The 17,712-nt window shown below is 43.6% G+C and overlaps 1 protein-coding gene across 6 annotated transcripts in view; it reads left to right on the forward strand.

Moving 5' to 3' along the window:
• Positions 1 to 17,712, forward strand: part of PARD3B (par-3 family cell polarity regulator beta) — a 926,479-nt gene that overhangs the window by 498,845 nt on the left and 409,922 nt on the right. For all 6 annotated transcript variants that reach the window (XM_069983415.1, XM_069983416.1, XM_069983417.1 and 3 more), the window contains one exon: positions 17,534 to 17,653. In XM_069983415.1, the coding sequence (XP_069839516.1) occupies positions 17,534 to 17,653 (120 nt within the window). The remainder of the gene's footprint in view (positions 1 to 17,533; positions 17,654 to 17,712) is intronic.

The raw sequence follows: 17,712 nt of genomic DNA on the forward strand, positions 1-17,712 counted from the left end.
CGTATCTCCTGAAATCTAATGCCCATAACTTGTAATATTATATTTTTCAAGAAAAGCATCCAGGCCTCCCTTGAACTTATTTAATGAATCGGCCATGACAACATAATGTGGCAGAGAGTTCCACAGTCTCACTGCTCTTACAATAAAGAATCCGCGTCTGTGCTCATGGTGAAACCTTCTTTCCTCTAGACGTAGAGTATGCCCCCCTTGTCATGGTTACAGACCTAGGAGTAAAAAGATCATTACAAAGATTCCCCTACTGTTCATTGATATATTTGTACATTGTGATCAGATCGTCCCTTTTTTCTAGAGTAAATTGCCCCAAGCTTGATAACCTCTCTTGGTACTTTAACCCACCCATTATGCAAACAAATTCCTTTTAATCCAGAGAATCACGAGGTACCTATTTGGAGGCTTGTCTTACATTAGTACATTTTACTGTTCTGCTTTACAAATTATATTGATAGACATGGGCGCCTAGATAAATTTGATGAGATCTGGACTGCTTTGGTGGCTAACATTCTCAATACAGTCTAGCCCCATATTTGTTTTCACATTCCTTTTCAATAAAAAGGCGCCATTCAGACATTTGTTACTGAACAATTGAGCTCTCCTCCATTCCATTATAATATAGCTGCTCTAATTTACATATTGTTTTTAAATGGCTATTGTTGACTTTCTTTGTTTTGTAAGGCTATGACCATACAATGTCTTTTTTTACCTTTTTTTGGGGGGGACAGCTGTCATTTTCGGCCAAATAAAATCTGTTATTTCAAATGCTATTTTGAAATAACAAATGTTATTTGGCTGTGAAATTATGGCCGAAATTATGGACGAAAATCCTTATCTGTGCCTCATTTGATAGTGAGGTCCCCTCTGTGATCCAAAAGAGTAATTAGATCTCCTATGTTCTCCAATAGACTAAAAAGCCCCCCCCCTCTATGCATCCATATAGTAGTCAGGACCCTCTGTGCCCCCATATAGTAGTTAAACGGGTAGTGCGGCGCTTAAAAATTATTCACTAAATAACACACATTACAACTTTTTAATGTGTGTTATGTAAGTGAATGGCCCCCTTCCCCGTGCCCCCCACCCCCCCCCCCCCGGAAGTGTGGTGCAGTATACTCACCAGATTACTGTCGACCCCGGCCGCCATCTTGGGTCGAACTATGTCATCTTCTGGGGGCCGGCAGGACCACTCCAGCCGTCCCTCATGCCACCCCCCCCCTGCTGCGTCATCAGCTTCTCAGCCGCGATTGGCTTAGCATAACTGTGCTCAGCCAATCGCGGCTGAGCAGCTGATGACGCGGCATGAGGGACGGCTGGAGCGGTCCGGCCGGGCTGCCAAAGATGACGTTGTTGAACCAACATGGCGGCCAGGGATGACAGTAATCTGGTGAGTATACTGCACCACACTTCCGGGGGTGGGGGGACATGGGGAAGGAGGCCATTCACTTACATAACACACATTACAAAGTTATTACTTTGTAATGTGTTATTTAGTGAATAATTTTTAAATGCCGCACTACCCCTCTAAGTCCCCTGTGTGTCCCCAAAAGAGTAGTAAGGCATTCATATAGCATTTAGGTCCCTCTATGGCCCAGTATGGTAGCCAGGTCCCCTCTGTGCCACAGTAGAGTAGTTGGGTCCTCTCTGTACTCCAGTAGCCTAGTAAGAGCACTATCTGTGCATCCACAGTAGTAGGCAGACCATTCTGTGTCCCCATATAGTAATTTTGAGCCCTCTGTGGATCCACACAGTAGTTAGGCCCCCTTTTCTTCCCCCATATAGCAGTAGAAGCACCCATATAAACTTTATCCCGTAGTTAGACCTCCCCCCACCTAGTAAATGTAATCTCTCTAGGGCCTAGTGGAAAGACCCCACCATTAATAGCTACTGTACATCTTATCGTGTCACAGTTTTCCAATTGGACCCCCACCCTTTCCTTGCTATTTTAACCCACTGAGGTTAATAAACAGCCTCTTAATACCAGTTAAATAGGCATGGCAAAGAAATACAACTTAAATCAGCCATTGCTAGGGGTTTTAGACCATGTTGTTTTCCCCATGTTGTCTCCATGAGCCCTGATGGAAAGCCTCCACCATTATTGGTCCACATTCATTTTTTCATTCACACTCGACCTATTGCCAATGCTCCCGAACTGGGCGCACCACCAATGCACCAAACTAGTTCATTAGAGTAACGAAAAATGTCGCAGCTGCTGGGGGCGACATCAATGGGTGAGTAAATCATATTTACTCACCCATCCTGATGGCGCCCCCTCTTACAGTCTGGAAGTCAGCACCCTATGCAAATGCACTGGTTGCACATAGCTAAGATCAGCCTAATTGCCACAATCTTTATAACAGACCTTACTTCAATAGCTGATATGATTACCTATATGTATGGCTTGGAGCAACATTCCAAATTTTCTCTGAACTCCCCTTACCTTTCTACTCATTGACATGCCTGTAGTGCTGTCCGTGATTGTGGACCACAACTACGGACAGCACTACAGGTGCTGCATCCATAGTCCACAATCCGTGGACCCAATTTTTAGAGAATAGTGATCTGTGCCGCATTTGTGGGTCTGTACTAGGACCTGTCAACTTTTTTTTCCTGTGCAGATTATGGCATTATGGCCCTGCTTACATGTCCAAGCATGTTATGAGGCCATGGTCCATGACACCGATCACTATTCACTATTCATGAATTGTCACTTTTCTTTACTTTACAGAACATGGCCCCGTAACTTATATAGATGTGTAAACGGGGCCATTTAAATGAATAGGTACACAGTTTTTCCATAGTTGCAGATCCACAATTCTGAACAAAGGAAAAGATTTATCAAACATGGTATAAAGTGAAACTGGCTCAGTTGCCCCTAGCAACCAATGAAATTCCACCTTTCATTTTCCAAAGAGTCTGTGATTAATGAAAAGTTGAATCTGATTGGTTGCTAGGGGCAACTGAGACAGTCTTACTTTACACCATCTATATAATAAAAATCAAAGTCTGTCTGTCTGTCTGTCCCAAATAGACTTCCAAACGCCTGAACCGTTTGACCCCAAATTTGGCACACAGATACATTGGGTGCCTGGGAAGGTTTTAGCAAAGGTCCCGTTCCCGCCAGATGTACAGGAGGGGAGGGGGAGGGGGAAGAGCGGCGCCCCATAGAGATGAATTGGAAAATCTCCTCACTGCAAACACAGGTGATATAATTAGCTGCAGCAGACACGGCAGTTGGAGCCTTAGCAACCAATAGGATTACTGCTCTCATTTCCACAGGAAGCAATGGTTGCTAGGGAAGCTGCCTCACAACATCCACAGTAATAACTGGTAGACCCCCTACTGCATCTATACAGTACATGTATATACAGGACCCCCTACTCCATCCATACAGTACATGTATATACAGTGCACTACAGGTATAGCAGACTGTGACTGGGTAACACTGCCACACCAGACCTGACCAATACCGCCATACTGTGACTGGATGACACTGCCACACCAGACCTGACCAATACCGCCATATTGTGACTGGATAACACTGCCATACCAGACCTGATCAATACTGCCATATACTGTAACTGGATAACACTGCCATACCCGACCTGATCAATACTGCCATATACTGTAACTGGATAACACTGCCATACCAGACCTGACCAATACCACTATACTGTGACTGGATAACACTGCCATACCAGACCTGACCAATACCGCCATACTGTGACTGGATAACACCATCACATCAGACCTGACCAATACCGCCATACTGTGACTGGATAACACCGCTATACCAGACCTGACCAATACCACCATACTGTGACGGGATAACACTGTCGTAACACACCTGACCAAAACCACCGTACTATGACTGGAAAAAACTGCTATACCAGACCTGACCAATACCGCCATACTGTAACTGGATAACACTGTCATACCACACCTGACCAATACCGCCATACTGTGACTGGATAACACTGCCATACCACACCTGACCAATACCGCCATGCTGTGACTGGATAACACCATTATACCAGACCTGACCAATACCACCACACTGTGACTGGAGAACATTGCCACACCAGACCTGACCAATACCGCCATACTGTGACTGGGTAACACTGCCACACCAGACCTGACCAATACCGACACACTGTGACTGAATAACACTGCCATACCAGACCTGACCAATACCGCCATACTGTGACTGGATAAAACCGCTATACAAGACCTGACCAAAGATTTTCTGGCAAGTCTGAACGGGAGGGTACTGCCCCTCTGCAAGGTGCTACCCTACGCACCAGACCATGGGTGCCTAATGGTAAATACGACCCTGCAGGTATACAGGACACTACAGGTATACAGGACCCCAAAACTAAACACTACAAGTGCAGGGGACCGCCACCAACTATATACTACAGGTATATAGGACCCCAAACTTTACACTACAGGTATACAGGACCCCAAAACTATACACTACAGGTATACAGGAACTCCACCAACTATATACTTCAGGTATACAGGACCTCCACCAACTATATACTACAGGTATACAGGACCCCAAACTATACACTACAGGTATACAGGACCCCAAAACTATACACTACAGGTATACAAGACCTCCACCAATTATACACTACAGGTATCCAGGACCCTTAAACTATAAACTACAGGTATACAAGACCTCCACCAACTATACATTACAGGTATACAGCACCAACTATATACTACAGGTATACAGGACCCCCAAACTATACAGTACAGGTATACAGGACCTTCACCAACTGTACACTGCAGGTATACAGGACCTCCCTCAACTATACACTACAGGTATACAGCCCCCCCCCAACTTTACACTACAGGTATACAGCCCCCCCCCAACTACACACTACAGGTATACAGGACCCCCCCAACTATACACTATAGGTATACAGCCCCCCAACTATGCACTACAGATATGTGAGACCCCTAAAAACTATACATTGTGGGTATACAGAACCCCTCTAACTATGCACTACAGGTATACACTAATTCCACTGATTAACTTAGATGAAACAATACCTTTAGCTTTTCCTCCTGGGCACCTTAGAACCAATCTAATTAACACACTGACACTTTATACCCGGGCAGCGCCGGGTACATTTTCTAGTCTATATAATAGAAATCAAAGTCTGTCTGTCTGTCTGTCCCAAATAGACTTCCAAACGCCTGAACCGTTTGACCCCAAATTTGGCACACAGATACATAGGGTGCCCGGGAAGGTTTTAGCGAAGGTCCCGTCCCCGCCAGATGTACAGGAGGGGAGGGGGAGGGGAAAGAGCGGCGCCCCATAGAGATGAATTGGAAAATCTCCTCTCTGCACACACAGGTGATATAATTAGCTGCAGCTTTGCCAAGAGAAAATGGCAGTTGAGAGCCTTAGCAACCAATAGGATTACTGCTTTCATTTTCACAGGGAGTTGTGGTTGCTAGGGAAGCTGCCTCACAACATCCACAGTAATAACTGGTAGACCCCCTACTCCATCTATACAGTACATGTATACAGGAGCCTACAGGACCCCCTACCCCATCTATACTGTACATGTATATACAGGGCACTACAGGTATACCAAACTGTGACTGGGTAACATTGCCACACCAGACCTGACCAATACCACCATACTGTGACTGGATAACACTGCCATACCAGACCTGACCAATACCGCCACACTGTGACTGGATAACACTGCCATACCAGACCTGACCAATACCGCCATACTGTGACTGGATAACACCGCCATACCAGACCTGACCAATACCACCATACCGTGACTGGGTAACACCGCCACACCAGACCTGACCGATACTACCATACTGTGACTGGATAACACCATCATATCAGACCTGACCAATACCACCATACTGTGACTGGATAACACCATCATATCAGACCTGACCAATACCACCATACTGTGACTGGATAACACCGCTATACCAGACCTGACCAATACCACCATACCATGACTGGATAACACCGCCACACCAGACCTGACCAATACAACCATACTGTGACTGGGTAACACTGTCATAACACACCTGACCAATACCACCATACTATGACTGGAAAAAACTGCCACACCAGACCTGACCAATACCGCCATACTGTAACTGGATAACACTGTTATACCACACCTGACCAATACCGCCATACTGTGACTGGATAACACTGCCAGACCTGACCAATACCGCCATACTATGACTGGATAACACTGCCATACCAGACCTGACCAATACTGCCATACTGTGACTGGATAACACTGCCATACCACACCTGACCAATACCGCCATAGTGTGACTGGATAACACCGCCATACCAGACATGACCAATACCGACACACTGTGACTAAATAACACTGCCATACCAGACCTGACCAATACCGCCATACTGTGACTGGATAACACCGCTATACCAGACCTGACCAATACCGCCATACCCCCCTCGAAAAGACACCAGATTTTCTGACAAGTCTGAATGGGAGGGTACTGCCCCTCTACGCACCAGACCATGGGTGCCTAATGCTAAATACGACCCTGCAGGTATACAGGACACTACAGGTATACAGGACCCCAAAGCTATACACTACAGGTGCACGGGACCTCCACCAACTATATACAACAGGTATACAGGACCCCAAACTTTACACTTCAGGTATACAGGACCCCAAAACTATACACTACAGGTATACAGGACCTCCACCAACTATATACTTCAGGTATACAGGACCTCCACCAACTATATACTACAGGTATACAGGACCCCAAACTATACACTACAGGTATACAGGACCCCCAAACTATACCATACAGATATACAGGAACTCCACCAACTATATATTACAGGTATACAGCACCTTCACCCACTCTATACTACAGGTATACAGGACCCCAAAGCTATATACTACAGGTATACAGGAACTCCACCAACTATACACTACAGGTATACAAGACCTCCACCAACTCTATACTACAGTTATACAAGACCTTCAAACTATGCACTACAGGTATACAGGACCACCGAACTATATACTACAGGTATACAAGACCTCCACCAATTATACACTACAGGTATCCAGGACCCTCAAACTATAAACTACAGGTATACAAGACCTCCACCAACTATACATTACAGGTATACAGCACCAACTATACACTACAGGTATACAGGACCCCCGAACTATACAGTACAGGTATACAGGACCTTCACCAACTGTACACTGCAGGTATACAGGACCTCCCTCAACTATACACTACAGCCCCCCCAACTACACATTACATGTATACAGGACCCCCCCAACTATACACTATAGATATACAGCCCCCCCAACTATGCACTACTGATATGCGAGACCCCTAAAAACTATACATTGTGGGTATACAGAACCCCTCCAACTATGCACTACAGGTATACACTAATTTCACTGATTAACTCAGATGAAACAATACCTTTAGCTTGGCCTCCTGGGCACCTTAGAACAAATCTAATTAACACACTGACACACGGGCAGCGCCGGGTACATTTTCTAGTGTTTGATAAATCTCCCCAAAAAATTGGTGCAGCCCTGATAGGTTATGTATACACATTTTCCTCTGCGTTTTTGAAAATAAAAATTGACGTCATTTTAAGTTTAAAAAGACACCTATCATGTCAGTGCTTGGCTGCTCATCAGTGCAATGGCGGCTGTTAGTACATTATTTTTGTTTAGGGTCCATTTACACAGAAAGATTATCTGACAGATTGTCTGCCAACGATTTGAAGCCAAAGCCAGAAACAGACTATAAACAGAGATCCGGTCATAAAGGAAAGCCTGAGATTTCTCCTCTTTTCAAATCCATTCCTGGCTTTGGCTTCAAATCTTTGGCAGATAATCTGTCAGATAATCTTTCTGTGTAAATGGACCCTTAGGGGAGCTAATTGCCCTTTGGGTCTTTAATTAAAAGTCCATTAAATTTAATAGCAAAAACGGTAAAAGTACGGTGAAAAAAGAAAAACTGTGTGAACAACTTACAAATAACATCCAGTGTTTGCAAAAGATGTCCGCAAATGATTGACATGATGATTATTTTAACATTGTCACATTGCGACAATAGCGGACATTTTTTTTTCCTCTGTCACTTAAATGGCGATGTTAAGGCTAAACCTACCAAATAATCTTTCCCCTTTAACCCTTTTTTACACTACCTTCCCTTACCTCTTACTTCAATCCCAAGGTTAGCTATGACTGTTTCATGTACCAATGCAGCCAAAAAGGCATACAAATGAGTTTAGGACCTTGTTCCATTATACCTTTTTTTGTTTCTATATAAACAGTGCAGTGTTCGGGCTATAATATAATCTCCCATGATTTATCGCATACGTTGCCATGTATAGGTGCATTGTTTGTTTAAACAGAAAATCTGTAATGCAATTGCTTTTTATAGTCCCTTTGCGGTATTGGAAATAAGACCTCATTAGTACTTTATCTATTTTCTACTAGCCTATCCAATTTTTTGTTGCTTTAAACATTCATTTCTCCCTTTTCCCTTTGGGTTCCTTTTCTTAGAAAGGCAACTCATTAAAATGCAGCTGCCTCCGTCTTCTTTTCTAAGAATCGATAAACGCACATAAACTACATTGTTGCCTTTGAACAATTGTGTTGAAGCCATTGGAATAATTTGTTGAACTTTCCACAAGATGACACCCTTTTAAAGGAATCGGTAAAAGTTGTGCATAATTGAGAGCCGTTTTGTGCTCTCTTATTTCTTGCACCTTCTCTTCTTGCGACACCAATGCATGAATATGCAATGGCTCGATCCTCTTGACATATACCCACAAGAGGGAAACTATGCAATAAAGGATCTCCCAGTGGTTTAATCTGCGTAAGCTGGTTATTGCGACATAACAGATGTCTAGTCCATGTGTACACATACAAAATGTTTATCAATACTTCCTTGTAGCAAATCACCATACTGAAAATCTGAGAAACGGAAACACAATGTTGCCATGGTCACAATCCCATTATTTGTGTTCGAGACAAGAGCCCTCTCCGTGTTTCTTATCCCTTATTTAATTTCATATTGAAGCTTAATAAGGCAAGTGACATTATGCACATGCAAGTTGGTCAAAATCTATTGACCTTTAGAGTGGCACTTTAAATATGCCACTCCAAGGGTGGTCAAGTCAGCAGCCTTGCAGCTGAATTTCCACTCACAGATCACGTCCTCGGCATTCAGGCACATGATGAAATTCATCTTGCTTGGATGTGATTCTCTAAGGTTCCCTTTCTACTAGGCAGGTGTGACCGAGAGCTGCACTCTGAATAACAACTCCAAAAATGTAGCATGTCAGACATTTCGAAAAGTGCTATTTGCTTCCTGTCATGACTTTTCCTCTTACAGATTGCCTGTTATGCCCTTCAGTGTACATAAAAAAAGCATACTGTCTTTGTTTAAAGATCACATACAGAGCAAAAGCCATGAATTCTGAGTGGTCTTGGTTGTAGGTCAATATCTGCTTTTTTTTTCTTATATGATTATACAACAGTTGGAACAAGAGCTCAAGTTTATTCTTTTTCACAGGATTTCAAATTGTAGAATTTAGAACCGATGTTTACACAAAGTACTCAACTACAGGAGTGTATCACCCTATAAAATATACCTTATAAGCAAAATCAGTAATGCCTGTCCTAAAGGATGATAATACATGTATCTAATCTACTATGCTATGGGATTTATAGATATATAAGTGTTTATTATTAAATATCTGAGGCTGTTATTGGGTGCAGTGAGTCGTACACTGATCTTTTTTACAGACTATATACATAAACAGTAAGGGAACTTGTACTGTATCTTTAAGAGACACTTTACAATCATTTAAGCTAAATATTCCTATACAAACAGGTGACAATATATGTTTAGACCTTATGTTGGTGGTGTCCTTTCAATGCACTTCTTAAAACATGTACACTGGTAACTTTTTTGAAAAATGTGTGGCCTTGCAGTTTATGACACCCTCTCAAATTGCAAAACCATGATAAGAAACATATTAGGCTCTAGACCTGGGAGTCTTTGCTACCATACTAAAGCCTGACCAAGGGAACCCCAAACCTCTTTATTGTATGTAAGACGTTTGGAGGCTGGTCTGATCTGGGCCATTACAGCAGGAGCCTGACTATTATAGCCTATGTGTTGCAGGATCACCATTTCATAACTATTATATCCTATTGTAAATAGAACGTCATAATGATGTGATATGTCATTTATTCTCCATTCATAATGCAGCAGATACATATTCCGCATGGGGGTATTCACATTAATCTCTGTGTTACTTATGGCTTGACATGAAGCAAGGATCTCAAGGCTATAAAGTTACTTTGCTAACCTCCGACTGCACTGCCCTATAGTCCATATGCAGGATGTTGTTAAAAGTGAGAATTTTCTCAGAACTTAAGAATCTAAACAGTGCTTACTTTTCTTATGTTCAACTCTCAGAATATTTTCAAGTATGTTTTGGTAATTACTCTTTTAGCTAATAGGCGCTCCACATGTAATAAACTTTGCTGTTTAACAAACTTTGCCATTAAATGAAGTGGCAGGGTTAGGCATTAAGTAAAGTGGCAGGGTTGGTGACGGCCACTTCATTTAAGGGCCTCCATATAACGTACCATATCTTACAAAAACTATGTATGCCTGCCCCTTTAGCAGGAATGGCAATCACAAAAGTCACCCCATAGGGTATTTGCACACAAGTAATTCTCGCAGCATACTCTATGTGCAATCCACCGTCCCTGCGCGCCCTTTTCCCTCTCTGCTGGCTCCAATATATGCTCGGGCAGATTCCGCTGTGTGACAGGCGGAAATTGAGGTGGGAGCGCCGGGGAGCAAGCATCACATTCCACATGGAGTTTTCCTCGAGAATTACTGTGTGCATATACCTTAAAGGCTGGAGCTGGTATACTCTATAAGAGAAGTCTGGGAGTAGAAAAGAACACAAAACATTACTTTGGACTCATACCTAAAAAATTTTGTTTCTTTTTTTTTCTGTTCCTGACCTTCTCGTGATCTTGTCTGTGCCTTTTCTTTTTCATCTACCTATCCATATGTTCCTTCTCATCTTTCTATCCTTTCCTTGTCTTCTTTTTTTCTTTTCTTTCCTCACCAAAAAGTAAAAAATGTGCTAAATACTGCTTATTAATAGCCTAGCATTAAATTTGCTTAATACCCTTTAAGGAGAGCATGTAGAGATTGGTCGACTTTTCTTCTGATTACAGATGCATAAATTAACCAATGACATTATCCCCAAATGGCACAGGCTTTCATGTGATACCTTTTAAGATGTAGTTATGCAGAAAGTGACAACTAGACCTTATAAATAATGAAGTGAGATAATATGACCTGGAAGTCATAAAACAGACACATATCCTTAGTGCTGTAATCTGCACAAAAAGACTATAATCACCGGAGGCTAGCTTTAAGCATTTACCTTAACTAGCAATCTGTTCATCTCTAGGCATAAATTACAGTAGCTTCTGAAAGGTGTCCCCCCTCCCCCCCCCCCTTTCTGACATGGAATAAAATTTAATAGTCTTTATGCCCTTATTTAGTGTATGTTAATAGTTTAAGGTTATGGTGCGTTATTAGAGAGCAAGTTTCTGAAGACACATACTGTATGTTGTCCATAGAGTGTACAGTTTTTGTACAAAATATCACAATAATTAAAAGGTTAAAACTTCTTATTGGAAATCATTACACTAGCAAAAAACTGTATACCGGCCTCTGCATGTGGTGAATTGGATAAACAGTTATTTGGATAATGTAGGTCACAAAGGGCGGCATATGTAATGTTACTGTAGACATCTTTTGTTTAAAGGGTATATATATATATATATATATATATATATATATATATACTGTATATTGTCCTGGCCACGGAGGTGTTCCATGCTCTGGGCTACAGCTGCACCCACTCCCCACGTTTACAGTCCTCGGCAGATGTTGAAGCCAACGTGCAGGGGCCCGCACCGCCGTCTCTTCGCACCTTACAACGCCTCACCAGGTCCCGCTCCTGTCCAACACTTTTTTGCCCAGTGCGTGAGTGTGGGCTGCTCTACATTTAAAGGGACAGTTCATTTCTAACTGGATGCTGCACCCAATCACTTCCCCTATAAATGAGCACCTGTCCTGTCATTTCCTGTTGGGGGCTCTGCATGCTTTCTAGTGTGCGGTCCCAGCTCTCCTGTGATTCCTGCCCATGGTTTTTGCCTGTGACTGCTGTTCCAGTTCCTGCCATGAGTCCTGCTGTGTCCCAGCCGCTATCAAGCCAAGCAAAGGGGTAGCGACCTGGTGGTCGCCTGCCGCAGCCGGTCTATCCCACCTTACGGTGGATGCTCCTAAAGACCAGAGGCCTCTTAGACTCCGCTCCCTGGTGCAGCTTATACCATCGCTAGAGGTGGTACAGCAGATCCATGACTCCAGTTGTGACATATATAGTTGGGCTCCATACAATATATTAATATGTATGAGTACTCAAATCTCCTGACAGTGCTAAGGATGATCCAGCAATGAGAAAGAGGGATCTGGCACTACTGTAGCTAAAGGAACCAGTCTGTAAAATATGTATCTGTGTTCAGATGTTTATGCAACCTTGTGACTGATGCGGTACTCAAATCAAAGAAATGTAGTCCAATAGTAAGTACATCTATGAAAAGTAGTCTTTTTTTTTTTTTTAATGAACTTAGTCGCATGAGCATTTAGCTTTGGCTGTTCAGACATGATGGCAATTGTAGTTTTGCAACAGCTGGAGGCTGAAGGTTCCCATCTCTGGTCTAGACGGGAGTCCAGATGCATGTCTGCATAACTTTGTATATGGACACATTTGCCAATACTTAAAGCGTAACTGTCATGTTTTTTTTTATTGCAGAAATCAGTAGTATAAGCGATTTTAAGAAACTCTGTAATAGGTTTTATCAGCCAAAAAAGCCTCCTTCTGTACTCAAGAAGCAATCTCCCAGCCTCCCCCCCTGACTTCTTATCTGTGCATTATCAGGCAAATCCGTCTTCATTACAGAGAAGCCAGTGAAGACGGGCTCTGCTCTCTCCATTGTAAGACTATGAAGGGGGGAGGGGCCGAGGGAGATGAGGGAGCAGGAAGAGGTGACATGAAGGTCAGCTGTTTGTAGACTCTCTGGGCACCTAAAACGCAGGATTCAGGTGTCAGAAAGGTCAGTGCTTATCTATGAATTTACTGAGAAAAGATTAGAGAGTGTTGTGCTTTGCAGAAGTCCTCCGTGCTCAGTCACTCCTAACAGCCCCTCCCCTCTCTATAGACACATAATGGACACAGAAATCCTGCTTCTTTTGCAGTGAGGGTGGGGCCTGGGAGATTGCTTTTTTAGTCCAGAAGTTAACTCTTTCAGTACATAAAACCTATTACAGAGTTTCTTAAAATCGCTTGAACTGTTGATATTTAATGTTTTCAAAAAAATGACCCTGAAATGACGGTTACGCTTTAAATAAAACTGTACTTGTACCTTTTATCAGCTGTGTTAGTCCCTTACTGTTTGCTGCCCTAACATCTCTGCATTGGAGGCTTCCCTGTCCCTGAGTGATGGCTCTAGCAGTCACTGCATAACCAATTGTAGTCATTGCAAATCTATACTGAATTATTTAGATTCCAATCAGATTTGATGCTCAGAATATATAAATGTAAACAAAAACAAAACAGAAATGTAAAACCTGCAGTTATGAATTATGCTGCAGATGTGCAGTGTTTCTACAGCAAAATCTACAGAACTGCTGATTTAGGCTAGAGCTACATGGCGACTTTGATCACGTGACACAAAAAAAATGTTTAATCCCATGACACACAGACTCTTGCAATCCTGCAGTATTAATTTTGACCACAAAGTTTAAAACCAAGTATAGATCATTTTACAGTAGTGCCCTCTATATCAGACATGCCAAGCTCTGGCCCGCAGAGCCATTTTTTTTGGCCCGCCTAAGAAATCCCTGATTATCATGCAGTTGGCCCGCCGAAGTTTATTATTGGCCCGTTCAGAATGTGAAGAAAAGATCCTGTGCTGCCATTGGAGCATGTCCTGAACTGAGCCCGCCTCCCCTGCGTAGCAAGTTACCATTTCAGGGTTGTGGCCGTCAGGAGTCCAGCACAGGTATGTCTCCCCCTTACAGACCTCCTGGAGATCGCCCGATGTGCGTGAGGGGGGAGACAGTAGGTAACCCCCTCTCCCCCTCTTCCACTGGAGCTGACGGCACCCCCCTCGAAGCGGGACAGAGTCAAAGAATATCGCCACCCCAAGCACCGATCAAGCACCCACTGCACATCCCCCCCCCTGTCTCATCCCTGTACCTCGTCAGCTATACCTCATCCCAGCCGACCGCATGTCCCAACCCCGCCGCAACCAATTACCTTCCCGAGGACTCTATCCACAGCCGACGGCACCATTGCCTAACGATCGCGTGACCCGATCCGTTGCTCTGACGTTCTCCTCAGCCGACTGGCCAGCGCCACCATCACCCCATGCAGCACTCTCACCTCGGCCACCGGACACACCGCCGGTGCCGAACACAACACACAGCTCCTTCCCTCAGGCACTGAAGACGCAGCAATGACAGCGCTGGGGTTAACTGTGCACATGGGTGATGCTGCTGGGGTTAACTGTGCACATGGGTGATGCTGCTGGGGTTAACTGTGCACATGGGGGATGCTGCTGGGGTTAACTGCACATGGGGGATGCTGCTGGGGTTAACTGTGCACATGGGGGATGCTGCTGGGGTAAACTGTGCACATGGGGGATGCTGCTGGGGTAAACTGTGCACATGGGGGATGCTGCTGGGGTTAACTGTGCACATGGGGGATGCTGCTGGGGTTAACTGTGCACATGGGGGATGCTGCTGGGGTTAACTGTGCACATGGGGGATGCTGCTGGGGTTAACTGTGCACATGGGGGATGCTGCTGGGGTTAACTGTGCACATGGGGGATGCTGCTGGGGTTAACTGTGCACATGGGGGATGCTGCTGGGGTTAACTGTGCACATGGGGGATGCTGCTGGGGTTAACTGTGCACATGGGGGATGCTGCTGGGGTTAACTGTGCACATGGGGGATGCTGCTGGGGTTAACTGTGCACATGGGGGATGCTGCTGGGGTTAACTGTGCACATGGGGGATGCTGCTGGGGTTAACTGTGCACATGGGGGATGCTGCTGGGGTTAACTGCACATGGGGGATGCTGCTGGGTTTAACTGCACATGGGGGATGCTGCTGGGGTTAACTGGACACATGGGGGATGCTGCTGGGGTTAACTGTGCACATGGGGGATGCTGCTGGGGTTTACTGGACACGGGGATGCTGCTTGGGTTAACTGTGCACATGGGGGATGCTGCTGGGGTTAACTGGACACATGGAGGACAGGAGAACTGCTCTTTTTAGGGACGTAGCCATGTTCTGTAAGCCTGGATAACCCATTTTAAAGGGGATATTAGATCCAGTGCTACAAAAACATGGACACTTTTCCACCACTCTTGTCTCAAGTTCAGGTGTGGTTTGCAATTAAGCTCTATTTACTTGAACTGAGTTTTAAAACCTGCACCCAAACAAAAGTGGCAAAAGTGGTGCAAAAGTGCCCATGTTTTCGTAGCACTGGTTAACCCCTTTAAGGGAATCTGTCACATCTGTCACATCAGGTAGAGAGCAGCAGACACAGGCCGATGGGTGAAAGAGAAAACACAAATGATGCCTTCTGTCTTTCCTGATGGCCATTTGCAGAGTAATACAATTGCATTTTTCCTTGGGTGCTGAAGTGCCACAGAAGTGATGCTAAACACATGCACACCTCCTCCCCCACCTCTACCTTCCTAGACTTATTGACATACCCTGTACATCTGCCAAAACAGGGAGAGAGTGTGAGGCAGGGGGTTTGCATGCTGTGGCTTAGAATGAATTCTGCATTTCAGCTTGCAAGGATAAATGCAATTTTATAACTCTGCAAATGGCCATCACAAAAGACAAAAGGCTTCATTTGTTTATTCTCCCTGTCCCCTATGTGCCTGTATCTGCAGATTTCTACATGTGTTGGTACCTGAAAGATTCCCTTTAAGCAAGTATGTTTTATATATTGTTTTGTATTAATAACTTGTTATATCTGACGAGAAAGAAACATCTCTGTCAATTATACACAATTTTTCAATAAATATCATGGTCGGCCCACGACTTAGTCCAAGTTTTTAATTTTGGCCCACTGAGGTTTTTAAGTTTGACACCCCTGCTCTATATCATGGGTCTCCAAACTGTAGCCCTCCACCTGTTGCAATACTGCATTTCCCATCATGGCTGAACAGCCAAATCCAAAGCTTTAGCTGTCTGGGCATGATGGGAATTGTGGTTTTGCAACAGCTGTTGGGCCACAGTTGGAGACCCATGCTCTATACCATCACAGGCAGGAATTGAAATGATATCAGTAGGCAGTAAGACATCTATTCCCGTTGGAATACCCTACTGTTGCACATGTCCATGTTGCATGCTGTAAAGCATAGCTCAAAATCATGTGAAAAACAACTGTCCAAATAATAATGTACAAAAAATTCATTAAAATAGAAATAGATCAGATAAGGACACGTTTCAGCCTCTGGCTAAAAATAAGTAAAAAAAAAAGTGACACACTCTCTTTTAGTACAATTACCCTTTTTTCGCAATACTTTGACCACTAGGTGGAGCTATTTTATTGCATGCAAGTGATTTGTCAGCCCATGCAATGTTTTACTCCTCATACTTATGGTAACACAACATAGCTTAGAAGAAGACTTTGATTTTATGCATAGAATGATGACTCTTTATTGAAATAGCCTGCTGATAGCAGTAATTTATTGTCTTGGTAATGACAAAGAAGTAAAGCGAAGGTAACAGCTCTATTTAAGTCAGTGATTAATTAGACTAAACAAGGGGCAAGAAATTAAAAGCTGACAAGTGAGCGGGTAATTAATTAGTCCCAGGTATGTTTTTCAGTCACTGCTGGAAGCTTTCAAAGTCACTGCTATAAATGTACTTTTCTAATTTTCTTATCAGAAACACCAAACTAATGTTGCATTAAGCTCCTGCTAACCGCCGATTCAGTCTATTCGCTTTCTTTGTTGTGCAGGTATAAAAATGTAGCAGGGACTGGTTAGTGTTCGGCGTATGTTTTTTTTCCTCTGCATTAACAGCTTTTGTGTTGCAATCTCTCCAGTGAATTAAATTACAGTGAGGCATTAAAGCAGCTCTGGATCTAAATATAGACACAAATCTTTATCAGTGTTGAGCTGGGAAGCACATTTTCACTCTTGTTGGACACTTGTCAAAATAGGTTCCTGGAACAATGAGAGTTTGTTGGCTGATCTCTAGTGTGCTGTATCTGTCCTGTGTTAGAGCAGCTGGATTCTTACACATGGTCTACAAGGTATATATATTACGGATTGACAAAGACCATACATCTTGAATTCCCCTCTTTTTATTTATAGGTTTGGAAAAAAGAATAAAGATGACAAAGGAGGAAAATTAGATCAAAAAGATAGCCTGAGACCTGGCACGCTAAAAGAGGAGGAGCAGGAAGTTGAGAAAATGAAAGAGGAACGTGAGAGGTAAGAGTGATACCATATGTGAGCGAGTTATTCTCGTGATCAGGCATCAGTAGTGGTCT

The sequence above is a fragment of the Dendropsophus ebraccatus genome, chromosome 9 (genome assembly GCF_027789765.1).
Source record: "Dendropsophus ebraccatus isolate aDenEbr1 chromosome 9, aDenEbr1.pat, whole genome shotgun sequence".
Lineage (NCBI taxonomy): Eukaryota > Metazoa > Chordata > Amphibia > Anura > Hylidae > Dendropsophus > Dendropsophus ebraccatus.